Source organism: Phragmites australis, chromosome 16 (assembly GCF_958298935.1).
Source record: "Phragmites australis chromosome 16, lpPhrAust1.1, whole genome shotgun sequence".
NCBI classification, from domain to species: domain Eukaryota; kingdom Viridiplantae; phylum Streptophyta; class Magnoliopsida; order Poales; family Poaceae; genus Phragmites; species Phragmites australis.
In genome coordinates, this window is record NC_084936.1 from 4,061,231 (window position 1) to 4,085,961 (window position 24,731).

A 24,731-nucleotide genomic window follows, 5' to 3' on the forward strand; every position below is an offset into this window, starting at 1 on the left:
AGGGGATCTCCGGACCGGTCCACCCGCGCCTTTACAAAAGACGTTCTTTTGATCGGATGGGCAGGAGCAGCACTGCCGCCCGGTTCACTTCTCACTTTCGAGGTTTACAAATACATTTTACCTTTGTAAACCACTTGACGGCGGTAATCACAGTTATTGGTAACCATACGGAAATTTGATGAAATTCGGTAGAAATCGATCGAATTTTATTAAATTTTTAATTTTTTTAAATTTAAATTTAAATTTGATTAGTAACCGCTCGGTCTATAAAAATAATACAGAATAAATCATCCTGTAACCGTAATAAACAGCGTTACGGACAATATTTGTAACCCTACTCACTTCTCAGCCGAACGGATGGGTGGAAGGAACGGACACGCTGATGTTGGCAAGTGCTGTCGTGTTCTCCTAGATGTCCTTGATGGCCGAGAAAATCTCGTGTAGAAATCCGTGGCAGCGTGAGTTGTTGGACAACCGAGAATCATTCTCTTGTGGAATTTTGGTGTGTGTTTGTTGGGAAGTGCTGGCGTGTTCTCCATGTCGATGGTAGTTTTGGTGGGCGGCTGTGATGATTCTTGTGTCGAAATTTGATGTTACATGTGAAAAATTTGTCATCTCCTACAATAAATTTGTTCGGCAGCTAAGACAATGTTAAAAATAGAAATTTGATGTTTTTCTCAAAAAAAATTTGTGTTTCTTCTGGTGGTTTGTTAGACTGATAAGATAATTGATATGTTAGACAGTACGAAGATTGCGATGATATACGATGAAAATATGGACGCTCAAGATATTGGCAAGCTTTTTTGTCGAGTAATGTTTAATGCACCGATCTGGTGCCTACCACAGATTATTGATAGCTTCAGTGATTACATCTAAATTTGAAACTACAAAGATAACATGTACTACATAGTCACACTTTTTAATCACAAAATGTATAGTAGAGTCCATCTTATCAACTTGTTCTTCTTATACTAACATGCATGCACCAAGAGAGAAAAAGAAGTTATGAAGGGGGGGATAAGTATATGTTTGGTAGAGCCTCTTTCTAATTTAAATTTTCTGCGGAGAATGATTTTTTAGGAAAATGATTATGTGGCTGAAAGTGATTCTCTAGAGTAAACTATATGGAGAAAGTGATTTTGTGCGGGAAGTGAATCAGAGAAAGTTGCTTTTTTTACTCTCAACTTCTAATTCATTTCAGATAATCACTCCTACGGATTACATTCAGAGAGCTAAAAGCTGAAAACTACTGTTTAACAGAACTTTCCTGATTCCAACCAAAAAGCTGCTCTGAGAGCTATGCCAAACATACCTTAAATAAAAGAAAGTTTTGTCACTCCTGGCTTTGTAGCTTTATCTATGAGGTTGCATGAGTCGATTGCATCTCCTCTCACAAAGAGGAGTATGCTGACGCAAGCTGTTTTTATACTATATGCTTTTGGCATAAGACAAGAAGCTCTGTTTAAACAAGGAATTAAGATCACATCAGTCTCACTAGGCAGTAGAGTTTAGGCAGGAAAGGTAAACTAGGCTTTCCTCTCTAGTCTCTACCTCTCCTTGCCAACCCTTTCTCCTTTCAACGTTTGGCTGAGGGATTCTTGGCTTTCTTCCATGATTCTGGGTGCATGCATGTGCTCTCCATGCTTGTGGTCTTGCTGCTGCTGGACACTTGGTTTAGCGTTTTAGCACTTCGTTTTTATGTTCATTCGTGTTATTAGGTCAAGTCAAGTTTGTGTTATTAGGTCAAGCCACCATGTCAATTGAGGATTCTGTGCCAAACAGCACACACGGGCAATTTGGAAACTCTGTACTTTCCTCCAAATCAAAACCAAGGAAATGGGTCCATGTCCCGATGTCCGCATTTAGACAGAGAGAGAGAAGCCTTTTCAGTTTTGTTTCATGCAGAGCCAATAAAATCTCTGTATAATATTTTTGTCCTGGAAGAAGCTGCAACCAACAGCTACATGAAATATGTGTAGGTGGCCAATAAATTTGCAAAGTTATTGACTAGCGGCCAAAAATAAATAAAACGTCAAGTTTCCTGGTGCCAATTGATCGATTTCCCAATTGATCGATTTCCCTCCGTGAAATATGTGTGATTGTGTGAATCAGAACATATAAGTCTCAGCAAAATTGTAACTTGTTCATTATTTCACTGGTAGTAAAAAAAAGAACAGTGTTCCATCTCCCTTTCTTTTCGATGAGAGAGTGAGAGCTTCCACTTGAGGGCCACTCCAAATCTTGCACAAAAAAATATTGTACCAGAGATTATGCCCTTGTCTCCATTACACATGAGGCATGACCATTTCTTTTGTGTTTCCAAAGGCCAAAAACAAAGGCTTTCTTTGCCCCTTTTCCCCTCTATTGATCACTTGTTTGTCACTTTATCCCTATATGACTATATGCTCAACGACTACAATAGAGGGATCAGGATAAAGACGCTGCACCTTATATCATGCAAATTGGAAAATACTACAAACACACACACAATTGTGTTAATTCCTTAGACCCATCTGAGTTGAAATTTTTTTTTCTGGCAACTCCTCTGAGTTGAAATTAGAAAGGACAAACAACATACTAGTCTGAAAATCTTTGAAGAATTTTTTTCTCAATTCATGAAAGCCAAATTAACAATACCATGTTTGCTTCTCTGATAGAATAAAGAAACCACTGATGCATGTAGTTAGGACTCATGTTTTGCACTCAGATTATCATTTACTTTAAAAACACCTTATAAATTGTATGTAAAAGATCTACAAGTACGGTCAAAGTATGTGCTGAAATGATGACTGACAAACCGTTTCTATCATCATACAACAATCTCTCATGCCACTATTAATTTAGCTCAGCTCAATATGCAGTTGAGCATCCCAAGACCTAGATCCAACCAACCCATTAACATACTCTTCAATGTGCATGCAGTCCTCCTCCCAGTGGCAGCAAGATTTGAATAGAGAAAAGCCCCATCACTTGCTCTGCCACAAAACATGCGATTATTCCCAAGTCTCCAACACCTAATGCATGTGGCCGGCCGCTAAACAAACACACCGATTTGAGCATGATAATGTGAAAGAAATGGGGCACTTGCTCAGTTACCCTTGAGCCACTCAACATGGGATTCTCTGGGGCAAAGCGACCGTGATCTTCCAACGGTTAGTTATCAAGTGATAGTGTTGGAGAGAGAGGTGGTTACTATTGTAATGATGCGATTACGGTTACCATTGTCTCGTTGACATGTGGGTCCGTTGAAATTAGGTCTGCTTGTCGTAGACTCATTCGCACGTGCGCGCACGAGCACGGCCAGGTGCACAACTTGAGCACCGGTAGGAGACAGGAGTAAGTCCAATAGGACCAATTTGACCAGACAAAATGGCGAGGCATGATCTGATCACGAGAGATTGAAATGTTTGGGTTTTTGCTGCAGGGGGTTAGGTTATCAGGATCCAAGCTAATGCCTAATGCCTAATGCCTTGATGCATACAACAACTAGAAGGAAGAAGCAAGGGACCAAATCGAGCAGCACAAGAATACTTAGACTGCCCTTTGGTTACCACACGTATTCACATTATGATTCACATTTATCGTGTGTTGAGGTTAGCCATGCATTTATATTAGCCTCGGTAGGCCATATATATAACTTACTATGACTTATAATTAATCAATGAGAGTGAGCGTGATTATCTCCGCTTATATAGTATCAGAGGGTTAAAGAGGGTTTTATTCCTCAATCTAGCTACTAAATCATTTTTGTCGTGCCACCCTCGGGAAGATCAATCCTCACGATCTCCTTCGGGATTGTGTAACCCATAGTTAGAGTTCATGTAGCTGATCACTAGATCGACTTTTATCACCCGGCCAACCCATCGATCGCTCCAAGGCTGAGGACTTCACCTTGTCGGTGTATAGAATAGGAGGGTCCTTTGTTCCGTGGGTCTACACCGGCCAATTCCAGTTGGTAGAAGAATTTTCTCGGACCAAGGTCCCACCGCGCGACTAGTATGTGCCTTCGCGACCAGGATCCTTACCGCATAAGGAAATCCTGTGACCGGCCTTCGCTGATCGCGGGACAAATACTCACAAAACCAGTCTATTCTCATTAAATATTTTCCACTCAAGTGCCCTTCTTTTCCTAGGCACTCCACCCCAACGAACTGGTCGTTGTTAGTACAGAGGTGCCATGTCCCGTCTCATAGCATGCCCGCAAGCGTGGCAAACCACTTTGTAGGTGCGCGTGTGAGACCAGTGAGGGGACATAGCCGGCCAGCTGACCGGGGTGAGGTGAGCATGGAGATGGCTGACGGATGGGGCGGGCTCGTCAGTATCATCAGAGCAAAAGGGGTCCACTTGTAAGTTCAATCTCTCGTTCAATCTCTTTGGTATATAAAGAGAGAGAGGAGTTGAGAAAACTCATCTGTAACCAGTCCTAAAACATTGATAACCAAATACACAGGACATATGGCTATTATCCTTCTAGAGGTCTGAACCTGGATAACCCCTGTGTTCTTGAGTTCATAGTATACGCACCATGCAAGCGTTGTTCACGTGCCCCTCGATCGATACACCTCGCAATCATTGTTAGAGATTAACCCTCGACAGTTGGCACGCTAGGTAGGGACGCGTTTCTACGTTTTGGTGAGAGTTGGAGATTATATTGGGCTACTCATGGCCGGATCCACAGTAACTGCTGAGTCCCGTTCCAAGGACCCCAGTCACCGCGGGGAATTCGTCATGGGACACAACCCAGATGAGCCCGATGTGCTCTAGAGTTTAGACATCAGATCAGAATTTGAATGTTTTGAAATTCAACAAGGACCATGCAACAGAGAGCGACATAGGCCCCGATGTCCCAGGTACTTGCAGCGAGCTCCGGGCCGTATGCCCTGGAGGAGCTAGCCTCAGTAACTATGGCACTACCCGGAGATGCGCCCACCACGTCGGGACGAACCACCCACCAACCTATGCGATCCTCTTCACCAAAGTGCCCTCCGTAGCGTGAACTAGAGCTATCGGCTACATGAGATCCCCGACTAGGTTAAAGGATGTTCAAAAACTGACTGAATGCGTTTTTTCCTTGTCCAGAGTCTTGGATAGGAAATAGGGCCTTCCGCTCTTCAAGTTCTGATAGAAAGAATGATCACTTTCAGCGGATACCAAGAACGGGGGTAGCCTCCCAGGATCTCAACAGGTGACCTTTTTCTCCTCTTGTACTGACCACTCCTCGACTAGATGAGGAGTCGTTGCCCTATTTTGCAGCTACCCCCACAGGTCGTAGAAGCGTTACTGGTCATCGAACGGTGGGTGCTTTCTACGACCAGAGATGAACATGCACAAGATCACACTTGTTGGTAGGCCGTTCACATTGATTAGACTGGGGGTTGGAGCAATCTCGACCCCATCGGCCAGCAATACCTTCAGGTATATATTTCAATTAAATTTTCAAGCCACCAAACAATATTGTGGAGTATGAGGGCCTATCTGGAATACGAGCAGCCTCCACGTGAGGGGTAAAACGTCCACTAGCAATGTGAGATTCGCTACTGACGGTGAGTCGAGTGTGAAAGGTTTCCTGTGCTCGGACCAGATGATGGCGACATACCTCTTCGAAGTGAGAAAGCTGGAGTGATGCTTCATCGATTTTGAAGTCAAGCACGTCCCTCTCAAGGACGACTTACTAGTCGATGGGCTAGCCTATCTAGGCTCTTCTCGCGCACATGTCCAAGTTGGAGTCTTAAAAAATATTCACACGACTACCCACCATGGTCTCAGGCCAACGTGGAAGGGATGCTCCGCTTATAAACGAAGCACTAGAGGCAAAACTTTTGGAGGCAACACCTCCTTCAGTGCCGTTGACCTTGGGTGGCCATCATGTTGTTGCCCTGCTCGATTTGGGTACGATCTAGATGGATTAGATCTTGGACTACCTTCAGAATCGAGCAGCCCCTGATGATGATGTGTCAGCAGAAAAGGTCACATGGTAGGACCACAAGTACTCCTGGGTTGAGGGACGCCTCTATCGCCAAAAGAGCAACGACCTTTTACTAAAGTACATCACTCAGGAAGGGGGGAGCACAGTGTTCCCCGATATCCTCGGAGGCATATGTGGTGGCCAAGCTTCATATCGCACTCGGGTCAAAAAAGTATTTCGGTAATGATTCTATTGGCCCACGACCCTCTAGGATGCTTGTAAGCCGGTGAAACGGTGCGGGTCATGTCAGAACCATGGACGATATACCAAACTACCAGCTTGAGCACAGCAAACTGTACCACTCTCTTATTCTTTCACTGTCTAGGGGCTCGCTATCATTGGACCGTTCCCTAAAACCCCCAGGCAGTTTTAAATTCCTGTTCGTGGAAGTAGTCAAATTCACTAAGGGGATCGAGGCCAAGCCTGTCGGGAATTCTCCACCACAGTAATGATTTAGTTCATACGAGCAGTGGTAGTGCAATTTCGCCATCCAAACTGCATAATTATGAACAAATGGGACTCAATTCGCTAGTCAGAGAGTGCACATCGGGCGCCTCGAATGACCAACTGATTGCGCGACGACCAGGAGGCGCGATGAAGGAAAATACGAAATCGGGCAAAGAATCCCGCAAACATGCTCAGAATTCAGGTAGCCCGGTACCAACAGAGCCTCAGGCTCTACCGTGACCACCGGGTGCGGGAGTGAATATTGGTCGTAGGCGACCTCGACCTTAGACGAGTCCAAGAATAGGGTAGGTCGTAACAAGCTCTTCCCCGTAGGGAAGGGGTCCTACAAAGCAGTATGAGTTTCCTGACTTGACACGTTCGACTTAGTTATAGAGGTCGACCACCAATTACACAAACTCACAGAGCACGAGTTCTATGTGTAAGGCTACTCAAAGACGAGCCTGTTTTTCTATTTTGCAGGATCTTCTGGATGAGCGTGAAACATGGCTTGTAAGTTTTTTCAAATTCAAAAACCAGACTTTGTTTTATAGGTACGAATGGTCTCACCAAATTGTAAGTTTTTTCAATTTATAAGCTTGACCGCCTGGTTGGTAATTTCCTGACCAACTAGATGGACGGGGGCTAGGGCTTTTAGGATCTGTAGTTTGTTTTTGTGCAGTGTACAGGTTTTTGTTCAACTCGATCGATCATATTGTTGGGGTGGGAGTCAAAATTGGTGCTCACGCAATGTCAAAGATATGAGCGTCTGAGTGATGATGACCACGAGGCTGCAAGCCCTGGATCGGGTCGAGCGCTGGTTGCCCTCGAAGGGCTTGTCGTGCTAAGGGTCATCCTAAGTGGTAGGAACCTTGCCAACGAGCACTCAGAACCAACTCGCCAATTGAACACAAGGAAGGTTTACATAAAAGCAAGTCCTTGTGTTACAAGTAACTGCTCGGATATTGCCCGGGGGCTATTTCTAACAAATTTATTTAGTATTCCTAGGCACTAAAGATGTCCCTCCGTGGGTCAAACCGAACGGTCCAAAGGAGGGAGCGAGCCATGTGCAAAAATGAGTCTGTGAGCACCGAGCTCCTCTGTAGTCCTTTGAACCCTGCCAAAGCTGGTAGCGACTGTCGAGGCAAGGTCCAGATCGGGAATACAGTCACAAACATAGACAAGGGCAAGACAGACACCGGTGACTCTAACCTCAAAAAGGTGGTTGCTGACGGTCTCGCAAATCCTTCGCTCAAGATCGTCGGCATCCTCAGAGGATGCATAAAACCAGTCGATGTGATCGGTCATGGTGTCTCTAGGAGTGGGGCGAACCCAAACATCGACGGACTGCAGCAGTGAGTCAAAGGGTGTAAAGGCCCGGCTAAGGTGGTCGTAGAAGTATTCGCGTCACTGGTTGCTCTCTCTGATCATCCGCTCTAGGTCTCTCCGCGCTGCGAGTAGCTCCTCCCAACAAGCTAACAAAGAAAATAGGTTGTGAACCTCACAGGGGTCAGCTGGTTGAGTCTCGCTTGGCTAACCTAGGACTACGCGCGACCGAGTGATGGTTGGACCGATGCACCTCTGAGGTCACCCTGTAGGTTCTCTCGCTCTACCACAAATCGAAGCTGACCCTCGTCCACCGCTTCCCGAATACGTTGATCAATGGAATCTTCGATGAGCGTTATTAAGGGTTCGATGCAAGCAGGGATGCCAACCAGCTCTGATTGCACCACTTCTAGCCTGCACTGGTCATGGCATTGTTGGTAGGTTCGGTCGGGAGCTCAGAGCCACGGGGAGGTTCGGTCACTTTGGGACTTCTACGACTATGGCGGAAACAACAAAACTCATCAGAGAAATAAAAAAATTTCATCCAAACATAATGCAGAACCTAAATTACAATTTGATATTTACTGCTCAGTGGCCTCCACTTGGAAGATGGATCCCACATAGTCCACCGCCCTTTGGCAGTCATCCTACGGTTTCTCCTCGGCTACGGGCCCGGCTACCGCAACCCCCTCCCGAATGAGGTCGAGGTTGAAGTTGGGATCATGGCTGCGATAGCACAGGAGGACATACCCCACTGCATCCCTCACCGTCTGCACCACATCCTTAGCACCCCTCGCCACCAGGGTACCTGGGAGATCGAAAAACTTTATCGAGAGAACCTTGGTGGCATAGGCCCATACCTGGGCTATGCGCGGTCCTTTTACTTGATGATCTCTAGTTTGAGGCTCCTTAGGGGCTCCTTCAGTGCCTTAAAAGCTTCTTGAAGAATGCTACATGTGGTGCTCTCGTCCTCCTTAAGCTGGGCGAGGTCAACGGCGAGCGCGGTTTTTTCTCGTTTGAGCTCACCACACTCCTACTGTAGCGCGAGCCGTGCCTCCCTTTGTTTGGCCAGCATCCTCTCTAGTGTGGCGCATCTACTAGCGGCTGCTTCCTTTTCGTCAATCAGGTTACGGATAGAGGCCAGGAGGTGCGTGGCTAGGGAGAGCAGATCGGACGCTGGGACGGGCTCCGTGACCTGATTAGCAGGCGCAGGAGCCACAATCATTGTCCCTAGGGCCAAAGCTGCTATAGGCTGTGGGACCAAAACTTGTGGCTGAGGTACTGGTGGAGGAGTTACAACCAAGGCCACGGGCGGTGTTGAGGACATTCGGGACAACAGGTTTACAAAATCAGGAAAAAAAGGAAATCTCGAAGTATCTACGCCTAACCAGGGAACTCACTGTGACGGCAAAGTGCTGAGAACAAACCTAGACCTCGTAAAGACACTAGGTTGGCTAGTCGGGGAGGACAGTCTGACAGCCGAGCCATCGGTACTCGATGTCTCCGCGGTAGACGGATCCTTCACCAGTCTCTTCCCCCTGAGCGTGGGCGCTTGGCCAGCGACAGCTTGACCACTCCTGGATTGGTCGGAGCGAGACTGGTCGGGGCGTGCGTGGTCGAAGCCAGGCTGGTCGAAGCAGGTCTAGGCGGGATGACTTTGGTTAGAGTGATGCTGGTCGACCCTCTGCTGAACGGCGCTGCTCACAGGACTGTCGCTTGCTATTGCTACCTGACTTTGGACGGTCTAGTCACCTCCTCGACCAGCTGGGCTGACATCGCAGCTGGGTGGCTGATCGGTTGGGGCAATGGAGAGGGCATACTGGCAGCAAGATCAATTTCCTAGGCGGTCTTTGTGATCTCATCGATTATCAGACGCAAAATATCGACCTCGAGGAGACCCTATGGTGACGCAAACCATGAAACCCGGACCCAGGAGAAGGTTTGAAGATGAAAGTTTCGAGAAAAGGCGAAACATACCAATCTGATCCAAGCCCTCTCCAACGGAGGGAGGTTGCACAACGCAGGAGTGTCTTTTGGCAGGCCGTCCTTCCTTGGAGCTGCCATCATGAGAAATTTGACCTGCGACTCGACGGACTTGTCAGAGAGATCTGCATAAGAGGGATACTTAAGACACTACATGAATAAACAAAGAGCGCCATGAAAGCAGTTGCAATGTTACCTAGAGAGCTCTCCCTGGTGACATCGTCACTCCCGGTATCCATATATGATGGATGTGCTCTTTTCCGCAAGGAGGACACCCCAACACTTGATGAAGTCACGAACGACATTTGATCCTGTTAGCCTTGCGTTCGCAAGGCTTTGGACCCAGGCCGTGAGGCTCAGCAGCTCTGGAGTGCTTGCGGGCAAGCTCCCCCAGCTGTCGAGGACCTATGCCAGTCTGTTTGGCACACAGATGTTGTCCAACGAATCCTCTGTCTTGAGGTAGAGCCATTCTTTCCTCCAGCCTAACCACGATGACTTGAGGCCCATCTCAAGGTAGGAGCCCGTGGTATCGTCACGGAGGCAAAACCTGCACCTCCCGATGGCCAGCCCAATTAAAAATACCTGAAGAGATAGAGACATGGCTCGACCTCAATGAAGTTCTCGCACATGTGTGCGAAAATGCTCAACATGATAATGAAATTGGGATTGAGGTGGAGGTGACAAATTTCATAGAAGGTGATGACGGTGGTGAAGAATTCAAAAATGGACAGCACGAGGCGCATGCACTTCCTCCCCGGGCGGTACCCCAAAGAAATACGGTGAGGGAGCAGACGGTTATCGTACATTTGCTTCAGCTTCACTGCAGTTCACCTGGACTTTGGAAAATCTGGCTCTTTGCCAGTGCGCGACGCCATCTGGGGCGACAGGCGTGGCTGCTGGGACACGGGTGGAGATGGGGACGAAGGACTCTGGATGCTAGGGCCTGGAGGCTGTGGGAGATGGAGAAAAAGGGCTCTGAGCACAAGGGCTTGGGGGCTATGGGAGATGGCAAAAGGATTCGTGGGAAAGTTTTGGCTTTTCAATCTATAAGATCGGCGCGATATCACCAATCGACGCTCAGAGCCTGGTCGTCTCAGAATTCAAAAGGCCATGTGTGACAGCTGAAAATTCCCTCAGGTCCAATGGAAGTTAATGTCTCTCTCTCCCATGATGTCTCTCCCCCACGATTTTCTCCCTCTCTCTCTCTCTCTCTAGAAGCCTAAAACCTCCCATCGGGATGCGGTTTTGTGGGCTCATCATGAAAGTGGACGGCGTTGATGGCCACTCCCGGGGCAAACTCATGTTGACATGCGGCCCAGGTGGTACGACCTGATCCACCCACAACCACGTGGCAAACTGCTCAGACCACCGCATCCGCGAGGAAGCTTGGGGGCTACTATCGGTATAAAGAATAGGGGTCCCCTGTTCTGTGGGCCCACACCATTCAATTCCAGTTGATAGAAGATTTTTCCTGGATCGGGGTCCCACCACGTGACCAGTCTGTGCCTTCGTGACCAGGATCCTTACCACATAAGAAAATCCCGCAACCAGCCTTCGCTGGTCGCGAGACCTGTACTCACCAAACCAGTCTATTCTCATTAAATGTTTTCCACTCAAGTGTCTTCCCTTTCCTAGGCACTCCACCCCTACGGACAGGTCGTGGTTAGTACATATGTGCCATTAATGCTACGTGACGGACTTGCAGGTGTGGCAGGCCGCTTCACAGGTGCGCGTGTGAGACCGGTGAGGGGACAGGGCAGGCTAGCTGACCGGGGTGAGGTGAGCATGGAGATGTCTGATAGATGGGACGGGCTCATCAGTATCATCAGAGCAAAATGGGTCTACTTGTAAGTTCACTCTCTCTCTCTCTCTCTGGTATATAAAGAGAGGGAGGAGTCGAGAAAACTCATTTGTAACCAGTTTCGAAACATTGATAACTAAATACACAGGACGTAAGGATATTATCCTTCTGAAGGCCTGAACCTGGATAACATCTGTGTTCTTGAGTTCATAGCATATGCACCCCGCAAGCGTTGTTCACACGCCCCTCGATCGATACACCCTGGAATCATTGTCAGGGATTAACCCTTGACGCACCTGCTCCACATCGATTCCTTCGGTGCCTTCTCTCCTCCGATGACGTCGTGGTGACCAGATATGCTCATCGACATGGCTCCCTCCTCTACAGCCATCAGAACCAGCGTGTCATCCGCAAGAATGAGTTGTTGCACCACCAAGAATGAGAACATTCATGCTAGCCTTCCCAGGCTGCAGTGTCAGTACCCATAGTTATGCCATCGTCTTTACCGTGCATGTTATAGTCCCTTCGCTCCATGCACTTGGTTGTAGCAACACGATGTGTGCCTTCATCCCCAATGCATGCTCGAATCTGGCAAAACCGGTGCAGCGCCTCATCTAGATGTCTTTGACTGCATCGATGTCATCCGTTGATTCTGCCATATTCTACCGTCCATCCTCTTACATAGAAGTTCATAGTTCTCTTCATTCCGCCACTTTATTTCACTCTCATGCTGCTACCCAAGGCGACGTTGCAAATGGTGCCTAATGGCTAGCGCATCCTTGTCACATTCACCGTGTTTTGCCACTTCCGCGACGCCGACGTGCAGTGTTCTGCCACTTTTCGCTCTCGCGCCACTGCCCAAGGCACTATTGCAGCTGGCACCCAATGTCTGGTGCAGCCTTGTCACATTCGTAGTGCTCTGCTAGCATTGCCAGTGTTCCACCACTTTAGTCTATTGTGATGACATTCGTGTTGTTTATCTCTCAATGAATCCAGTGTATCATCAGCACACCAAACACATTGAAATCGATCTACATTTTGTTCGGGAGCGTGTTGTCTTTGATAATGTACTGGCACTTCATGTTCCGACTACATCTGAGTATGCTGATATCTTCATCAAACGACTACCTACTTCTATCTTCAGTGAGTTCAGATCTAGCTTGAACATCTATGTCGGCAACGCTCGGGGAGTGTTAGACCGCCCTTTGGTTACCACATGGGTTCACATTTGTCATACGTTCACATTAATCATGCATTCACATTGGTCTTGGCTACCCCCCCCCCACACACACACTCTCTATTCTACTCCCTGCGCTAAAAATAGCTATTTAACACCTCAACACCCCAACCCCGTCAACCTGTCCTGCACCCATAAAAACATCCCACAATCGTAAATTCCAATTTATCGAGACCGTAAAATACGTATGACCATAAAAACCATCCTGCAACCGTAAATTTCAATTTATCGAGGCCGTAAAATGTGTATAACCATAAATACCATTTCACAACCGTAAATTCTAATTTATTGAGACCGTAAAATACGTATGATCGTGAAAACCATTCCGCAACCATTAAAAACTGGCTTCTGTAATCGCAAAAATGACTCTTAACAATAAAAATTGTGTAGTTTTTATTGTCAAGAGTCATTTTTACGGTCATACGCATTTTACGATCTCGATAAATTGGAATTTATGGTTACAGGATATTTTTTACGGGTGTGGGACTAGTTGACGGGGTTGGTTTGTTGGGGTGTTAAATATACGCATTTTATGGTCTCGATAAATTAGAATTTACGGTTGCGGAATGGTTTTTACGGTTATACGCATTTTACAGTCTCGATAAATTGAAAATTACGGTTGCGGGATGTTTTTTACGGGTGCGGGACCAGTTGACAGGGTTAGGTTGTTGGGGTATTAAATAGCTATTTTTAGCACAACGCTAAGAATAGCAGTGCCATATATATATAGAAAAAACTAGTCTGTACTCTCAGGAGTACATACTTCCTATTATGATATACCATAAATAAACTAGATATACTCCTTTATTCATATAAATATACTTATATACTCATTCAAGATACTCCAATGTGAACGACATAAAAAAATTGAAAAGAAGTCCATCAATTTTACGGATGTGAGAGTACATACTCTCGGGAGTACCAAATATGCTTCATATATATATAATATTATATGCATAGACTCTAGTTACTGATGCGCCACCTTCAGTTATAATAAAAAAATAGTAGAGTTACGGTCCGCAAGATAGCGAGTTACAACCAGACGTAAATAATAAAACATTTGAGTTGCAATTGCGTTATAGATGAACGTAACTCCTAACGAATTCCTTGTCTATTGATGTGCAGCCTAAGAAACACAATTGTAATTGTAGTACAATCTAAAACATAACTCATTAGCTTCTCGTGTTGTAATTATGTACTTCTGTAACGAAAATAGCCTTATTAGGCTATAATTGTGATTTTGGTGATTAATAACAATATAGTCATTGGGACTAACATGTTTGTAAAAATTTACGTTAGTAGGTCTCATGAATATAATATATCAAGAAGGCACCGCAGCTGGGACAAGATTTGATTGAATTAGATTTGCCTCACCAGGTGGTCCGGTACAGAGGAGTTTGTACTCACTAGATAGTCTTGTGAATAGGATATGAGACCACCAGAGTATTTCTGACAAAGGGGGAGAAGGCTGAGGACCTCATCGGATAGTCCGGTGATCTGCACTGGATAACACCGGAGTATTTCCTGCAAAGAATAATGCAAGTGCAGAACACTGAAGATCAACCCACCGGATGGTCCGGTGCTCTGTGTGTTGAACTCACCAGAGTATTTCTGACAAAGGGAGAGAAGATTGATGATCTCACCAAATAGTCCTGTGATCTGCACTTGGTAACACCAGAGTATTTCCTGCAGAGAATGATGCAAGTGCAAAAGACTAAAGATCAACCCATCAGATAGTCCGGTGCTTGGTTTGTGCACATCAGATTATAGCACTGGATTAATTCTTACAGAGGCGGCCGCAAGTATTGAAGAATGAAGAATAACCCATTAGAAGGTCCGGTACTCTGAGGATGAATGCACCAAAGCATTTTACACAGAGAGGCTGCAATGGTTCGGATGGCTCAAGATAACTCACAAGAAGGTCCGATGATAGATTTGAAGGTACACCGGAGTGTTCGATGTTCACAGAGGCATTGAGCGGAGTTTCAACGGCTAGTTTCTGAAGTTGTACTCATTGGATGATCCGGTGTTAATACTACTATTGTGACCGAATCATTAGGTGTTTAACAACTTTTCTAAGTCGTTGAAAAAACAGCTAGTTGACGGGTTTGAGGCTATAAATACCTCTCCACTCAGTTATTCGAAGGTATGGCATGCTGCTGGAGTCTAGATGAAGCTCATACACATTTGAGAAGATAAAGAATGCAAGTGCAGAACACTGAAGATCAACCCACCGGATGGTCTGGTGCTCTGTGTGTTGAACTCACCAGAGTATTTCTGACAAATGGGGAGAAGAGTGATGATCTCACCAAATAGTCCTGTGATCTGCACTTGGTAACACCAGAGTATTTCCTGCAGATAATGATGCAAGTGCAGAAAACTAAAGATCAACCCATCAGATAGTCCGGTGCTTGGTTTGTGCACATCAGATTATAGCACCGGAGTATTTCTTACAGAGGCGGCTGTATGCATTGAAGAATGAAGAACAACCCACTGGAAGGTCCGGTACTTTGAGGATGAATGCACCAAAGCATTTTACACAGAGAGGCTGTAAAGCCTCGGATGGCTCAAGATAACTCACCAGAAGGTCTGATGATAGATTTGAAGGTACACCGGAGTGTTCGGTGTTCACAGAGGCATTGAGTGGAGTTCCAACGGCTAGTTTCTGAGGTTGTACTCATCGGATGATCCGGTGTTAATACTACTATTGTCACCGAATCATTAGGTGATTAACAACTTTTCTAAGTCGTTGAAAAAACGGCTAGTTGACGGGTCATTCCCAAGAGATACGCCGGCACCTTAGAGTCTTGATGACTAGCCGGCAAGCTTGTTGACCCTCCAACTTAGTATGGAGCGGCGGCAAGACACGTGTATAGGGATACGAAGACCCTTATCTTGGTGGTTCAAGCTCTGAAGTGATCACGGCGGCAAGTAATCGGAAGAGAGGCTAGTGGTGAGACCTTACTTTAGTGGCTCGGTGGCTTATCTGGCTTGAGGTCTTACCTTGGTGGCTTGATGGCTTAAGAGTTATGATTGGGTGCCGATCGGGAGTATATTCTTGGTGGAGCTTCAACGTGAACTAGGGATGACATTCATACCATCGATATCACGGGATAAAAGTTTCTTATACCGAGTTTGTCTCTCTACCTTATTTATATTTCTGTATTTACTTTCTTACAATTTACCTTGTTAGAGTAGGTTGCAATTCTCTTGAACGGTAGAGTAGAGACATTAGATAAATCTAGAGTATATTTAGAGATAGATTATCTTGTGAAGTTTTCAGAGCCAATTAGATTTTAAATATACTAATTCATCCTTCTCTTAGGACGTCACTGTTCCTCACAACTTCCTGGACATGTGGTTGTAATTGACAGTTGTTTGAGTTATAACTAGAGGGTGGCGCAATAATAAACTATAGTACACCTAGGCACAGAATAGACTCACCATATATATATATATATATATATATATATATATATATATATATGGTGAGTATCTCATATATATTTGATACTTCCGAAAGTATTTACTCCCACATATGTATTTGATAATATATGGAGTATCTCATATAATAAATAGTATGTATATGAAGCATGTGAGTATATAAGATCATCTAAGTTGTATGTATACTTTTTTATGGTTTGCACGTATTTTTTTTAAGTATTTTATATTTTATGTACAAATATAAAGACATTATCAAAATCTATTAAAATTGATGAACTTCTTTTTAATTTTTTTATGTAGTTCACATTAAAGTAACTTAGAATGAATATATAAATATATTTATAATTAATAAATGAAAGTACTTGTGATTATCTTACAAGAACCAATTCAGTGGTATGAGGAGTTGCAGAAAGAGAGAAAATATTTTAGTTCAATTTGCGAAGGTTGTGAGCTGAATTTCTTGGGAGCAGCAATGCTGAATGGATGGATGTACTGAGGTTAGGAGATGGAAGAGAACTTCGTATAGAAAACACTGCCCTTCTGTTTCCATTCTAATGAATCCCTTAACAAATGGCAGTCTCTTTAACATATAGTCTCAGCCGGCTACAACACCTTAACATGATTTAGGACATGCTTGGATTTGTTTGCGTTCTTGTACTTTAATGGTATAATAGCACATATGGCAGTGCTGTAGTTTTAATAAATACACATACATACAAGTGCTAATCTACATCTTAGGTGTAGCTACACCTCATTAAATTACTGAATAAAATTTCAAAAGCAACTATCGAGTGATGACTACTGAAGGCCTATTACTGAACATCTATTGAACGTGGTTCAATAGTTTCGTGCACTCGGGTTAAGTAATTCGCACTACTTTTCTCGGTAATAACCAGGTATTTCAATTTCATTTTATATTTTTTTCGTTCATCGGTGAAAAGATCAAAAATTATGAAATTTTGGTCATTTTTATACTCTTCTATGTAGATCTCACATGTTAGTGACATAAATTTTTAGAATTAGATATTTTGTTTGCTTTCGACCAAATTTTAATCCTGGTAGTAACCATTGGTGTAGAAAACTAAATTGGAAATCCCCAATATATGACCCAAAAATCTGTTACTTATTGGGTCCAGCATGAGAAGCCCATAGCAATTGGGTCTACAGTATTGGGCCGAGCTTAATTCGATAGCTGTAGAAAATCCCCTCCCCTTTCCTCCACCTCGTCGCCGTTCTCTCCCGAATCCCCCCAGGCTCGCAACCTTCTCCAGCCATGGCGACCGCGACGCGGAGGCTGCTCCCCGCGCTCCTCAAGGCCCTAGGCCCTGCCGGCGCGCGGGGCCTCTCCACGGAGAAGGCTGTCGGCGCCGCCGCCGTCGTCGGCAGCCACACCGCCAAGTGGATGCAGGTATATATCCCCGAGCCCTCCTCGCCGCCCTCCAGCCTTTGGATCCCGATCTGATTGGGCCTCGCGATGCCAACTCCGTCCCTGTGTAGTGTGGTTCTTGTCCGATTCGGTGGGAAGCATCGAGTCGTTACGCTTCCTCATGCGATTCTTGGTGCTCGGTGTAGTTTGTGGTATCTGCGTAGGCGTGTGGCTGCGCTGGTTAATTCTGTTCGCCAATTGAGTTACGTCGGCCTTGGTATTGTTGAAGCATTTTTTATGCACCTGGCCATCAATTGGTTGCGACAGTCTCTTTGGTGTATGTGTCATGCTGAAGCTTTCATTTGTTCCTTGTTAGATCTGGAGGACTCACCTTTAGATTTACAAGGTGTGATTCTGCTGCTAGTATATGTGACTGGATTATGGAGTTGGAGTTACTCCTTGTGAAATAGTTATTGTGTGTGCTTGATCAACTGCGAACAGTCTGGGTATAGTCTGATGTCCATGCAGACTTCAGTTATGCCTGGGTTAAATGTGCAAATATATTGGATTGGACTTTAGTTATCCTTAGTTGAATCCTTTGTATTTAAGGATAAGGAAACTATTATCTTGATGCATTGTGTATTTGAAGTTTTTGGATGCTGCTGGGTTGCTTCGTCTGACGAATGGCAGCTCATTATTTTTTATTTATTTTTACGGGAAATGGCAGCTCATTATTGAATGTTTGAAATGCACGATTTCATGCCACAGGTTAATTGTGTTCGGTAGGTCAATCATGTTCTCGTGCGTTGAGATGAACTTGCATTGCTGATTCTCTGTCTCTGTGAAACCATTTTGTCATTTACATTAGATAGATGGCTGTTAAGGTGCAAGCAAGTGCTTAAGATGGCTCAGCGAGCAATATCCCTTTTGCTGAATAAAGCTCAAATGAATTAAACCTCTCAGAAATTCTTTCCATTAGCATGTATCAAGAAGCAACCTCCTGAAATGGAGTAAAGATCAATATTCCTTGTTCGGAGGAAAAGTGACTACAGGAGATGAGTTATTAGACCCTGTTTGGCAGAGCTCCTGCTCCGATATCCATATAGGATTCGGAGTTTATAGGATAAAATAAAGTGGTTTAAATATCTGTTTTCAGTCCAAAATAAGAACAAGACGCCTAAACCAAAGACCCTTAATCTGCCCACAGCTTTAGCTTCATGAATTTCTGTAGTTAGGATGACCAACTAGAGCTTTGCCAAACAGGCTCTTTAGTTTTGTAGTTCCCATATCCTTGAAAGTTGAAACTACTTCCGGGATTTGTATTAATATCAGGTGGTCAGCAGCAGTTGTTATTGTTAGACCTTGATATAGCTTAGTTCTTTGGTTCATGTGATATTTCCTCACCTTAGGTAACAGTTACATAACCTGAGCTTTATTGGCTGCACTTGTAGATTTGTTCTGATTTTTTTATTAATCAGTCTTATTCTGAATTATTTTCTTCCATTCATTATATTTTGTTGTAGGACACAAGCAAGAAGTCACCAATGGAACTGATCAACGAGGTACCTCCGATAAAGGTTGAAGGTCGAATTGCCGTTTGTGAAGGGGGTATGCAACATGGCTGAATCTTGCAAACTCTACTCATCCTTACACATGCTCATTATTGTAGTTTCTTTTCTGTTGTTGCTATACTCATGCTTCTGCATAACTGACCTACCCCTCGTTGCTGCATTGTTTCAGCTTCTGAAGATCCTTCCCTTGGCCATCCGATCGAGTATATCTGCCTTGATCTTGAGGCACCTAATGTGTGCAAGTATTGTGGTCTTCGTTATGTTCAAGATCACCATCACTAAGCACTGAAGATACAGCCTTTACTACTGCAGAAATTTGGAGTTGATGCATGCACATTTGTTTCACAATGTTCTGCTAGTGTACTCTGTATTATGCTTGATGGCAAAATATTGTCTTTGATGATCGTCCTCTTTCGATGACATCTAATAAGTCTGTGTTAACTGTGGATTGATTTTCAACGGATTTCTTCCGTGCCATTTTCTGAATCTATGCAACGGATGTGTGTATCGAAATCCCTACTCTGGGGACCCCAAAAGCATGACAATGATGATTCTGGAAGCAATTTAGCTCCAGAGATCCTAACTTTCTCAAGATTCCTGATACTTTTTCTTTTCGCTGAGCCGGCTTAGTCGAGTGCAGGGATCCCTACACTTGAGTTCCATACTTCATCAAGATTTTTGCATCGAACTATTATCTGAAATTCATGCGGGATCTATATACCATAATTTGGCTTTTTTTAATATGCTGATTGTATTTCGATCCATGTTCTCCATGTTTTTCAGATCAATGTACCTACAATACCTTCAATTTTTTTTTTTTAAAAAAGACCCTTGATGATTCAACTGAACTGTGGATCGCCAACGCCCATGTGTTGTAGTGAAGAAAACACAAATTGCAAGCTCATTGCAATCATTTTTTCTGATCTCTTCGCCATTCCACGATGAGCATGTCCTAAACTGCCCTCCCCTTCCATTGATAGGTGAGAATTGCCAAAGCCTGTAAGAGCATCTCTAACCGGTACCTTATCTAATCCTTTATAGTCAAATTTTAAGAACATCCCTCTAACCGGTATCCTATTTCACCCTCTATAGTTGAGGACCCCCTACTTCCCACCCATGATACCTCAGAATTAGGAAGAGAGCATCGAGCCCCTATCCAGCAACCGCCGCCACCAAACTTGTCCTTCTCGCCACGCCAAAGGATTGTTTTTCTTCCCCTTCTCCAATGTATGATGGGATGTGTGCTCGGCAGGGCTAGGTCATGGGGGGAGGCAGCGCAGATGAGGCGCTGGAGGGTTGGGTCACCGGGGCAGCATCGTCGGGTTGGCGGAGCAGTGGCATATGGAGGTGGCACGACAGGGGTGTGGGAGGGGAGGGTGTGGGTCACCATGGGTGGCAGTGCAGAGGAGGCGCTGGATGGGATGGGGAGGGCCTGCGGGAGGTTAGAGGTGGTGGCTCCACGCGGGAGGGTAGGCTGGCGACGCTGGAGGGCGGGAGGGCCGATGGAGGATGGGTTGGGGAGGGCCAGTGGAGGTGGCATGACGCGGCAGGGTTGGGAGATGAAGGAGGGTAGGGGTGGTGGTGGGACGAGGGAGGGCCGGAGGAGGATGGGTAGGGGAGGATTTATTCATAGCAATGAATAGGGCCTTTTTGCAATGCATATAATAGAAATTTTGTTTGGTCACAATAATTTGCAATGCATAGATCCTAAATGTTGCGGTAATCTTTTGTAAAGGAGATAACCCAAGACATTGTTTCTATTTCTTTTCTGCATAAAATAATCGTCATGTTGTTCTACAGCTTGCAGTATGAGAAGAAATAGAGAACGAGCCATTCTAATCCTGAAGAAAAAAATATGCCGAATCCAAAAGGATGAAAAAAATGACGAACAAAGAAAAACAGACCATTTACAAACCTACGACAAAGAAAATTGGACCATAGATAGGAGCATCTAAAAAGTAGTCTTCGTATAGCCTCTAATACACGACTTCTCTGTTGTGGTTAATATACTAATGTTCAGGCATGGAACTGTCAGGTCGTGCAGCATTCATAAGCTCTTATTGAAAGTGTGCTTGGTGTAGTGTAGCAAGAATGAGTTTGTCATCCTCCTCCTCTGACGATGAATCTAAGAGAAAACGATGACTCATTTCGCTAGAGAGGGAACAAAGGACTGGACGGGTATATATAGAGTTGGAAGAAGTAGCCGTTGGAATAAAGTAGCTATTGGATAAAAGAGTAGTTGTTGGGAAAAAAAATAGCCATTAGAAGAAAATAGCCGTTGGTAAAAAAAAATAGCCATCGAAAAAAGTAGTTGTTAGGAAAACATCATTAGAAATATAACCATTAGAATTAATTTGGTAGTTACAGGATACTAAGTAAAATATAGATGAGTGAAATAGAAAATATCAAATTTAAGGAGCTCGTTGAAGCGCAAAGAGAAATAAAAAGTCAGTTTAGATAAGAAGAAACCTTATATAAAGATATAGAGGTCAAATATAGAAAACCGGTTGAAGATGCTCTAAGGCTAGGAGCAAATTGGGAAGAGTAGGATGCTAACAAGAACCGGATTGCAAAAAGAGTCATTAACTGAAAATAACTTCCTCCATTGGCCACACGCAATTCTTTCGCAACTTAGATTCCGATTCGTCCCAAAAGCCAAAGAACACAAGGATATATTCAGGCCAAGTGATTTCCTCGATGTCCCGTAGCACCAATCCATCCGACGAAGAAAATGTCAATCCTACCGCGGTATTCCTGAGTTAACATATTTATTATTCCTATAATTTGGGTTCGAATTCTTGTTGCTTTGATGTCACATTTCCATTAGAAACATTGATTTTTCTGATGTCAATTCGACTCTTAGTGAATATGCCATGGATTTAATGATCTTCTACCCAGACTCTCTTGAGTATATGCGTAATTTGTTCCAAAGATTTTCCCCCAAAATAAGGTTTGCTCTAAACTACATGTCCTGGGTAGGCATTTTCATTCGATGGATAACAAGTTTTGCATGTTGGTCTGGTTGCAAGATCCTTCTGATAAATAAATTGAAATAATTGGAAGCGTCCAATGCTTATATTTTGCATCTTGCATGGGACCTATCTGATCGATGCAGTGTTCACCATGAGTTTAGGCAGGGTGTTCATTCAGTATCATAACAATTCAGTTGATCCTTTGCATTGTATTTCAGAATGCAGCAGGAGCAACATCAACCTCTGCACCGGCGAAGAAATCATGGACCCCGGCAGGCCTGGGAGGAAGCAGCAAGCATGGCGCCACCATCGACATTCCTCTTCAGGTATATTGTTCACTGTTCTTGCATTGATAGTTCACCACTTGATAACCTTGGTGTTCTTGTTAATAGCCGCATGATGACTCGTCTTAAATTCTACCATGTTGTTGCATGTAGGATCCGAAGAAGCTGGAGAAAGACCTGCTGTCCTGGGAGGAGGATTTGAAGAGGCGGGAGCGGGTTCGATCGCCTTTTTGTTCCTCTGCAAAATATCCTATTGAATCACTCCCATCATGATCTAGATTTTTTTCAAGTGCCATGTGTTCATTTTAGTTCCTACAAAATTCTCTCCATGCGGATTTTAACTAAGTTCTCAAAAGTATGAGATTTCCTGCAGGATATTAAGCAAAGGGAGGATGCAATGAACAGAGGTAGCTCTATTAGATCATCTTTCAAGTTATACCATGGTATGCTTTTGTCAGAGTTGTGAGAACGCGTTTGTTTGTGCAGCCGGTGTCACTGTGGAAGTGAAAAATTGGCCACCTTTCTTCCCCATCATACATCATGATATAACCAACGAAATACCAATCCATGCGCAAAAGTTGCAATATACAGCATTTGCTAGTTGGCTAGGTATTTGACCTGCATCTATCTTTCCCTACTAATGTGATTATAGTTGATAATGTTCATCTTGAGTAATCAGAATTTTCACAAGGTTTAGCTCATATACCTTCGTTGTTCTTTTCGCAGGACTGGTTGCCTGTCTCGGTTGGAACGTATTCGCTGTGTTAATCGAATCAATTCATAGCGACGGTGCTAAATATCTCTTCATCCTATCAGTTATCTTCATTGTGAATATTCTTTTTCCTTACGTATTTTCTGATATGCAGACATTGTCCTTTTTCTCCTCGCTGTCATCTATGCGATATCCGGATGTCCTCTTTCATTTGTACTGTGGTACAGGCCTCTGTACCGTGCAATGAGGTTACTTTTCATGCTATAATTCCGAGTTTTAGTAATTAGCAGACAATGCCATATGAATATGCCAGTTTTGAAACTTAATTCTTAGCCTTTTGTTGTCCAGAACTGATAGCATGGTGAACTTTGGCCAATTTTTCGTCTTCTACTCGGTAATTTTACGTGCTTACGCTAACCATCTCAATCATAAAATCTTTCACAACAACAGAACATTGAAATCTCTACTCATATTTCAGTAGCCTGAATGCTCTCACTCTTTACCTTTTGATAATGCAATTTTGATATCTGCTCATCACAATGGCTTGATATGTGCCAGATGCATGTTGGATTTTGTGTCATTGCTGCAGTTGCTCCTCCAATAATATTTAGGGGGAAAACTGTTACGTAAGTTTAATTAGTAAGTGCTATTTTTCTAAGTTTCCTTCTGCATTAATTCTCATTTTATTTTCGTTTCCTGAAATCAGGGGAATTCTTGTTGCTATCGAAGTTTTAACTGGTGATATGTTTGTCGGGGTAAGTTCTCTTACATTATTTAATTACTTCGAAAATATTTACCTCAGTGCTGAAAATTGCTAGAGAGCCTTTAAGCTAGTGAAACCACTCCAAGAGCACTAATATCTGTCCTTTTTGGAGTAATGCAGGTACTTTATTTAATTGGTTTTGCATTCTTTACCTTGGAATCGCTTATAAGCATCTGGGTGCTTGAGGTTACCGACCATTCTTCCTACATCTCTTCCAAACTTTTTCTTGTTTGGTTGGTTGTTGCCATCTCTTTTATGGACTCATTTGGTTTAACAAAGATGCAAGTCCTGGCTTCAGTTGCATGGATTTCATCCTTCACTTCTATCAATTGTTGTTCATTATTCCAGTAGTGACCAATAAAATCATGTTGCCATCAGAATCAGATTTTTGGATGTTCTTTCAATTCTACACTGATAAATTACTGCATCTGATCAGCTTTTGCTGTTCCATTACCAGATTACCTGCAAAAGATTAATTTGTGTTTTTTCAACTCATAAATTTGTGGTCATGGTTGCATGATATGCTTCCTAATTTATTCTTTTGCAGAGAGTATACATGTATTTCAGAGGGCACAGGTGAATAAATGAATCAAATAATGAGATCACTCGTGGCAACAGAGAGTTCAGAGTGCAAAGATGATGGATTGCTGCTCCCTAGTCCTTGGATGTGTTGTTCGACGATAAGTGTACGATATGAAGACCTATTGTTGCTACAAGATTATGGCTAGCTCATTATGCTCGTCGTGTAGTTGACCAGATATTAGTTGTGCGGTCAGGATAACATGTATTGCTTCATTTGACTCATTCTGTTTATGTTTTTGATTCAGTTCTTTATTGATTATTCAGTGCATCCTAGCTCCGAG

At 43.9% G+C, this 24,731-nt stretch overlaps 3 protein-coding genes across 3 annotated transcripts; all 3 read left to right on the forward strand.

Annotated features, from left to right (window-relative positions):
- The first annotated feature begins 17,399 nt into the window (after positions 1-17,399).
- LOC133896435 (NADH dehydrogenase [ubiquinone] iron-sulfur protein 6, mitochondrial) lies at positions 17,400-19,614 on the forward strand. The gene is made up of 3 exons (XM_062337043.1): positions 17,400-17,608; positions 19,090-19,174; positions 19,307-19,614. Exons 1-3 carry the CDS (start codon positions 17,474-17,476, stop codon positions 19,417-19,419), a joined length of 333 nt encoding a protein of 110 aa, XP_062193027.1. The 5' UTR covers positions 17,400-17,473; the 3' UTR covers positions 19,420-19,614.
- Positions 19,615-20,398: 784 nt separating this feature from the next.
- Positions 20,399-20,710, forward strand: LOC133896044 (uncharacterized). The gene has a single exon (XM_062336557.1). The coding sequence runs from the start codon at positions 20,399-20,401 to the stop codon at positions 20,708-20,710; it is 312 nt and encodes a 103-aa protein (XP_062192541.1).
- A 1,124-nt stretch (positions 20,711-21,834) lies between these two features.
- On the forward strand, positions 21,835-24,448 carry LOC133895899 (secretory carrier-associated membrane protein 5-like). Its single transcript, XM_062336423.1, has 12 exons — positions 21,835-21,885; positions 22,328-22,435; positions 22,547-22,609; positions 22,767-22,800; positions 22,880-23,002; positions 23,120-23,182; positions 23,260-23,353; positions 23,454-23,499; positions 23,664-23,731; positions 23,812-23,860; positions 23,989-24,054; positions 24,416-24,448. The coding sequence occupies exons 1-12, from the start codon at positions 21,835-21,837 to the stop codon at positions 24,446-24,448; spliced, it is 798 nt and encodes a 265-aa protein (XP_062192407.1).
- The last annotated feature ends 283 nt before the right edge of the window (positions 24,449-24,731 follow it).